Raw genomic sequence first — 8,030 nt, 5'->3', positions numbered from 1 at the left:
AAATTACTTTTTAGAAATTTTCTGCTCACCTTAATTTCACGCATATATTTTTTTTGGAAAGAAAATAATTCCCTACAAATCCCTATTGAACCTTGCCAATTCTGATGAAGATACATTATAATGAATCATGGGAACTTCTTTAATGATCTCAAGTTCTACATAAAAACAGCTCAGCTACTAGAAGTACTGATCCAGCTCTTATGGGCCAGATTAGAGTTCTTCCTGGTTTCAACAAAGTGGAAGCCCTACCAAATGATATCCTCTGGACTGAAATACAATAAGATGGAATAAATGTCATATGCAAACTCATTACATTTCCCCCCGATACCAAAGTACAAAGACGCCAGGCTACACTTCTTTTAAATGATTTTATTTTTGTGTAAGCTAAAAGGAAATTTACACGCTGAAATCTCAAAAGACTTGGGCATGCACATTACCCTTGTTAGAGGTTCTTCTACGTCTCTCTTTTTTCCATAGGAATTTCCCCAAACATTTAAAACCCATAGTTTTTACTGTATGTACAGCCTAAACCATAGCAATCTATGATTATGTCATTTTACACTGTGCAAAATCCTCAAAAAATAGTGGTATGATAGAACAAAAAAAATCAGTAACAAGTAAATTTCATTGTAAGACATTCGTATAATTTGGTCCTTCTCCAAACCAAACTGATTTAAAACAGACACAATCTTTTTAAACCCCTCCCAATCAAGTTCTGACAATGAGCCACACCCTGTAACAAAGGAGCAATCGATGAAGTACCTTGCAAAAGGTCAAACAGCAATACGCCAGATTGAAAAGATTAAAAAAGAGCACAAAAATGTTAACAAAAGCCAGATCTGAAACAAAGCCACCACACAAAATTAAAAAAATTAAATGGGCACTTTGGAGCTTATTTATGATAGCAAAAGTAATTCAAGATAGGACATGAAAAATTAATAGGACATTCAGTGGAATCTGAAAAGACTGAAGGGGATTTCACAGACAGTGGAGATTTGAGTTTTTAATTTTCTTTTTTTTATTTCAAAAGTTTTGTAAGAAGGACACCACCAGTGTATTTCACAAAGACATAAATGTATACACCCCAGCAACACAAAAAGAATAAATCTTCAAAAATGTTCACCCCCGATTATTTACATTTTTTTCTAATATAAATTTAGGACTTCAGTATGTAAATAAATATACATTACTATGTATACCTTCCTAGTGCGGCTTACCAACAAATCAGCTGAACTTGAATTTTTTTTTTGTTTTAATTACAGCAGGTATGCTTTTGATGGTAGGGAAGGGATGGAGGGAAGGAAAAGCAATTGAAACTGCCTGATTCACACCAGTTATCAGTCTGCTTTCTCTTGGGAGCTTGTGGAAGGTGTTAACGTGGCGGGGAACATCAACACCTTGGCATGCATGAATGTCAAGTCGGGAAGGCTAGCTATCACCTTGATGGCTTCTTCACTCAGGTGCTCTTCTCTTTTCGGTTTCCTATTGACAGATGAAAAAAGAGAAGTGTATTAATGGGACTTTGCTGTAGGTCAAATGGGAGAAAGTCCACTCTCAACATAGTCAGTTAGCAATCTATGGGGGCTTGGGTATCTTTTTCTCTGCCAGTTCCTGTACCTCATAATACTTTTGTGTTGTCTGCTTCCGGTGCCAGATGCCAAATCTCCTAGGAAGATGCATGCTCTATTTATGTATGTTCATTACAGCTCGTCATGTACATGCAGACATTCATGTGTTCCCATGTACAGCTCACAGCTTTACTCAAGGCTAGGAGCATTTACTGAGGCATATTTGTAAAATGTTACTAAACAGAAATACAATTCAGAAGCCCTAATAACACTCCACCCAATTGGAGTTCCCCCTGCTCCCTGTGAAACTACCCAAATTACCTTAATATAAGACAAAGTATGTCTGGCACAAGAACTTGTAAGTCATTTTAACCTCAGGCACCCTTTGTCCCCAAGGGGGAATTCCAGGAGAGAAAACCCTCAACTCGAAACCACCCAGTCTCGGCCTCACTGGGACGCAGACAGCTGGTCCAGCAGCAGCAGTGCGAGGCTGGCTGCTGATGCTGAGCATGTACACAGGCAGGAAAGACTCAGGAAGAAGGGAAATCTCTAGATCCTGGGGGTTCTCAAGATGAAGTTCATTTTGCTACACTGGCCCTTGGGACTAGAAGTGAGCACTTTGGGGCCTAGCACAGGTGTGAAGAACCCCTGGTCTTGCTAGTAGATGAACCACAGAAAATGCCAACTGAGCTTCACATGTGGCTCCAACTGAGCACATGATTGTAATTCAACCTTTATTTTTTCCAGGATGTTAAATATATTGAAAGAATAGTTGTAGTCATAAAGATATTAATTTCAAACCACTGTACATTTAAAATTGTTGACTCTAAAAAGCCCAACTGTTTCATGGTAAAGGACAGTTGGTACTGTTAGGTGTGACACAAGTTATTTCTTCCACCTTAATATTTTCTTTGTTCTTGAGATGGGGAGCAAGAAGTTAGGAGATAAAGCAAGAAAAGACAGATGCAGGCCTTTATTTTATTAAGTAGGCTTTTCTGTTGTTACCACTTTTGAATTCAGGCTGAAATCAAGATTTTATAGAATGACTGAAAAAATAAAACTTCAGACTTTTAGGACCAAAGTTCTTCAACAGGAGGGTGAGCTTTAGGCACACTGAAACTATCAGCAGACCAATCAATACTGAACTCAGCTCTAAGGCTTCTCAGAAGAATGAAACAGCCCTTCAAACATTTTCTGGTTAAACTCTTCACTTCATGGCACTTAAATGGTGACAAAACTATTAGATGGATGTTTGACGGGGAACTGGATATAAAGTAAAACCAGACAGTTCACTTTTTACTCTCAAAGCGAAAACCTGGAAGTGTATAATGGAAAAGGTCAGCCTCTCACCAATGGTCAATCTTAGCATTACTAATGATGGAGTCAACCGGACGTTATGTGTCTTCTGATGTAATACACCACCTAGGAAGTATTCTAGCCAAAATGATTTACCTGACTCCATCAAACCTTTAGATATAATTTCCAGAAAATAAAGGAACTAGAGAAACTTATTTAAATACTACTTGCAGGAAGCAAACAGACAAATCCAGAGATTTGTTGGGATATTCTGCAGGACAACTGGACTAATCTTTTTTAACAGGCTAGTGCTATTAAACTGAAAAACAAAGAAAAGGGATGAGGGTAGATATGCTAGGTTAAAAGGGACTTAAAAGCCATAACAGCCAGGTGCAATAGTCCTAGATTAATTATTGGTTTGGACAAAGCAGAGAGAAGGGACATTGTTGAAGAAATCTGAATATAACCTGGGTATTTGATGACATGAAAATTTACTAAAATTGACAGATGGAGATCATTGACTGTAAGAGTAGGTTCAATTCAGTATGGAGCATAAAATCTCATTTTTGGTTGAAGCAACACACGTACATGTAGATTTAAATAGAAAAAGATCTGAAAGAATATGCACTAAGGAGTTATAGCGATCTGAATGGTAAGAATGGGATACTTAAATTTTTAAAATTTTGTTTGCCTATATTTTCTAACTTTCTGTAATATATCTACTTCTATAATAATAAAAGGTTATTAAAAACAGTAACAAAACTGCACCTAAATGAACTTCTTCATTTGTGGAGAGGAGTTAAAGTGTGGGAAAGGAGAGCAAGGAAGAAGCTTCCACTCAAGGAATGGTTGGTAAAGATTATTCTAGGATTTCTACCAATTGCCTTATTTCAGATGCACGACTTGAAGGCAATATGAAGCTATGTAAATAAGAAACAATTTACATAGATTTTATAGTTTGTGCATTTATCTGTAGTCACTATGCATTGATGTGATCTAGTTTTCTTAAAATATAAGAAGAAAATGCTGGAGGAGAATTTGAAAATAAAGTTATATCATGATCTTTTCTCAAAGCCAAAGGCAATGACCTAGTTTTAATATATATTCTCTTTAGTTAAGATTTATTCTTTTTGTCAAAGAAATACATAAGAGTCCAGAAATAAGAGTCCACTCATCTATGGTAAACCGATTTCCAACAAGGGCACCAAGACCATTCTATGGGGGAAAAACAGTCTCTTTAACAGTGTTGGTACAACTGAATATCCACATGCAAAAGAAAAAAGTTAGGCCCCTATCTTACACCATATTAAAATACTAACTCAAAATGGATCAAAGACCCAAATATAAGAGTTGAAACTATAAAACTCTTAGCAGAAAACCTAGGTGTAAATTTTCCTGACTTTGAAATAGGCAATGGTTTCTTAGATATGACACCTAAAGCACAAGCAACAAAGAAAACATATATAAACTGTATATTTCATCAAAATTAAGAAACTTTTGTGTTTCACAGGACACTATCAAGAAAGTGAAAAAACTACCCACAGAATGAGAAAATATTTGCAAAACATATATCTGATAAAGATCCAGAATACGTAAAGTATCCAGATGTGTAAAGAACTCTTATAACAATAAAGACAAATTACCCAATTAAAAAAATTGGTAAAGGATGTGAATAGACATTTCTCTACAGAAATACAAATGGTCAATAAGCACCTGAAAAGATGTTCAACATCACCAGCCACCAGGGAAATGCAAATCAAAATGACAATGAGATATTATTTCATACTCAATGGGATGGCTATAACCAAAAAGTCAGACAATAACAAGCCTTGGTGAGAATGGGAGAAATTAGATTCCTCATACATTACTGGTGGGAATGTAAAATGGTACTACCACTTTGGAAAATAGTTTGGCAGTTCCTCAAAAAGTTAAACATAGAGTTACCGTATGACTCAGGAGTTCCACTCCCAAGAAAACTGAAAACATTTGTCCACACAAAAACTTGTACATGAATGTAGCAGCATTTTTCATACTAGTCAGAAAGTGGAAACAACCCAAATGTCCAGCAACTGATTACTGAATAGCAAAATATGGTATGTCCATACAATGGGATATTATGCAGCCATGAAAAAGAATAAAAAGTACTGATACAGACGACAACATGGCTGAACTTGAAAACATGCTAAGTGAAAGAAGACAGACACAAAAGGCCACATACCGTATGATTCCATTTATATGAAATAACCAGAATGGCACATCCATAGGACAGAAAGAAGATTAGTCATTGCTGGGGAAGGTGGCAGATAGGGAGTAACCGGCTAATGACTTTGGAGTTTCTTTTTGGGGCAATAAATACGTTCTGGAATTAGTGGTGATGGTTGAGCAACCTTGTGAATATACTAACTACCACAGAACTGTACACTTGAGGAGGGTGAATTTTATGGTATGTTAATTATATCTCAATTAAAAAGGTAAAAAAAGATGTATCCCTTTTGACAACTAGTCCTTTAGCTTGTATAAATTTCAGTTAGAGGTCTGTGGCTACTAACTAGCTGGCTATTCACTGGTTAAAATTAGTAAGGAAGTTTTCTTTATATTAGAAAAAGTATGCAAGAAGATGGAAGTATTTTAAAACTAAAAACTTGCATTTCTTTAAAAAGCAAGAAGTCACTTTCACAACCTATGTATGGAAAGAGAAGAGCACATGTGCTTTCTCTTACACACGCAAAGGCACTCAGAAAAGAGTATGGGATGTCGTTTGTTACATATCAAATTTCCTTTACCTAGACCACTGCTTCTTAACCTTTTCTTACCCTACAGTTGCTCAGTGCTTTTCTACTCTATCTTCTATGTATTTTCAAGAGCCAAGAAGATTTTGCTGAGCTTTACATTCTATAATTTACTCAAAAACAAAAAGAAAAATGAAACAAAACCTAAAAACAACAAAGACACATAAAATGCTTTCTAAAGCTACTATGCCACGCCCCCATCTCTTCACTGTACAACTGAGAAGTACTCATATATTACTTTCTAATTGTATTTTTAAAGTATTACTTTCTAATTGTAAGACTTGTGAATATTTGCACTTCTCACCGTTTTCAAACAATTAATTCCTCAAAACAGAAAATACAAAGTTGGCAACTTCTTTTCTTTTCATTTTATTGTATTTTAAATATGAAGCTGAACAGGTACTAGAGTGTAATTCAATGCAGCTATAATACTAACCCTAGATAGAATACACACTACAGTGTTAGTTCATTTCATAATAGTATAGAATAAGGGAAAAATGAAAATAACTTCTTGAAGTTATACGGTTGGAAAAATTCCCAAGTGTACAGCATGTTTCAAGAATGAGTTAAAAAGTTAGGAGAGCAGTTAACAAACAGTGTGGTTTAGAGCTCCTCCTAATGGCACAAAACATGAATTGTCATCATTGGGATTTCCAACCAAAACTTGGCTATAGTTTATTCAGTGAGACTGCACAGGCAAAAAAAGTAAGGAAACAGTAAACAGTAAGATTGCCCTTAGAAAAGATTGTTCGAAAAACAGCAGGGGAAAGCCCAAACAATAAAGTGCCAGTCGCTTTTTTTTTTTAAGTTAAATGTGCATTAGCTTTTGGTTAACATATATAGAAAAAGTGAATGAGAAATTTGTATGAGAAGAATTTCAACTTGAAAAAATGATTTGTAAAGAGAAAAAATTAGAAAGCAAGCAAAACACCCACAATGGCCTCACTTACAAGTAGGTTCACTTAATAGTAGGCTTTAACAGTGCCAGGTAGCATTACTACAAAGAAATAGGGGTAATGAGAAGAACAATGCAGAGAATCTGTGGACAAACAACAATTTGCATGCTGCAAATCCATTCCAGGGAAAAGTTAAGGGTATCCATAGTTATAAAACAAATAATTAACAGCATTGATAATTCTAAATATTAATAGCAATAATAATAAATATCGGTTCAATGAATGGATACTTAAGCATACAATAGAGTTTAAAAGGCAATGTGATAACTCAAGCAAAAGTTTTAAGACAGGTAAGCATTATTTGCAAGAAAAAAGTTTGTTTTAAATGAATGTTTTGCTACAGAACCACTGATTTAAAATATTAATCTGAATTTGACAAGTAAGTGGAATGTATTTATTCAGAAGAAAGAGCTATAATACTTCCGTCAAAATGACAACTAGCAGGTAAATATATGTACTTTAAAATGCTCATGTGTCATGGATTTGGGACAGCACAGTTGGTACGCCAATCAACCAATATTTGCTCTTGCAGAAGTGATTTACCGGCTCATAATAATTAGCTTCTTATTAGGAACTAGCTTAATTCTATGGCTAACAAGTTAAAATAATGGCTTATTCCAGTGCTTAGTTACAAAAAACTAAAGGTTTCCTGAATCATAAACACAAGGCCCAACCAAGTACATTCCTTGTATCTGATTCTGACGTTGAGAATAACTGATTTTCTAAAGGCCTAAAGGGGCTAACAGAAACCTTGGTAAAGCAACCAGATACGGCTCACCATTGAAAATGCAGAAAATAAAATAGTGGTCATCCCCCACTCTATCTTAGTCTGGAAATGAAAAGATTAGCTTAAGTGACTCTGGGAGTGTGAGACTGGGTTCCCAAAGATGATCTTCTCATAAGTTATGAAGGACAAGTGCGAGTGTTTTTATAATGGTTTTATGATTTCAATACTTAATACTTAAGAGTCTTCTCTACAAAGTGGGGGTGGGGGGAGAAAAAAACCACATCTGTTAGCCCTTTCCAGTCTCTTTATGAAATAACCCTGCTCTAATCAAGTTCATAATTAAACATAATTTGATACTATTTTCTGGAATTAGGCATCAATTGGTTTTTACAAAGATAAAGTGAATTTTAATACTTAATAACAATACATTTGAAATACTGCCAACTTATGTGCTTTTCCATTTGGGCTGTTTTAACAGAATTGAAAATGAGGGTGTAATGAACACTAGCTGTTTACCTGGTAGATGTGCTTGTCTTCTCTACTGTGGACATGAGTCTCGCAAAAGCATCAGTCACTTTGAGGCTTGAGGTGGAGATTTCCAGCTTAGAAGTTGTTAACTCATACAACTCTGGGTCGACACCTTATAGTATAAAATGATAGTCAGTGATGGCAAGCTGCAGTGGGTTACTCAATA

General features: G+C 35.4%; 1 protein-coding gene across 5 annotated transcripts in view; it reads right to left on the bottom strand.

Annotated features, from left to right (window-relative positions):
- Window positions 1-354: 354 nt before the first annotated feature.
- The window catches only part of AFTPH (aftiphilin), a 51,266-nt gene continuing 43,590 nt past the window's right edge, over window positions 355-8,030 (bottom strand). For 3 of the 5 annotated variants that reach the window (XM_019635394.1, XM_019635410.1, XM_019635401.1), the window contains 2 exons: window positions 7,853-7,976; window positions 355-1,482 (listed from right to left, as the gene is read on the bottom strand). In XM_019635394.1, coding sequence (XP_019490939.1) covers window positions 1,338-1,482; window positions 7,853-7,976 — 269 coding nt within the window. In that variant the 3' untranslated portion in view covers window positions 355-1,337. The remainder of the gene's footprint in view (window positions 1,483-7,852; window positions 7,977-8,030) is intronic. The other 2 variants (XM_019635427.1, XM_019635418.1) reach the window with 2 other exon arrangements.

Source organism: Hipposideros armiger, unplaced genomic scaffold (genome assembly GCF_001890085.2).
Source record: "Hipposideros armiger isolate ML-2016 unplaced genomic scaffold, ASM189008v1 scaffold_2, whole genome shotgun sequence".
Taxonomy (NCBI): Eukaryota; Metazoa; Chordata; class Mammalia; order Chiroptera; family Hipposideridae; genus Hipposideros; species Hipposideros armiger.
Note: the sequence above shows the minus strand (reverse complement) of the source record. Positions and strands in the feature narration are given on the sequence as shown.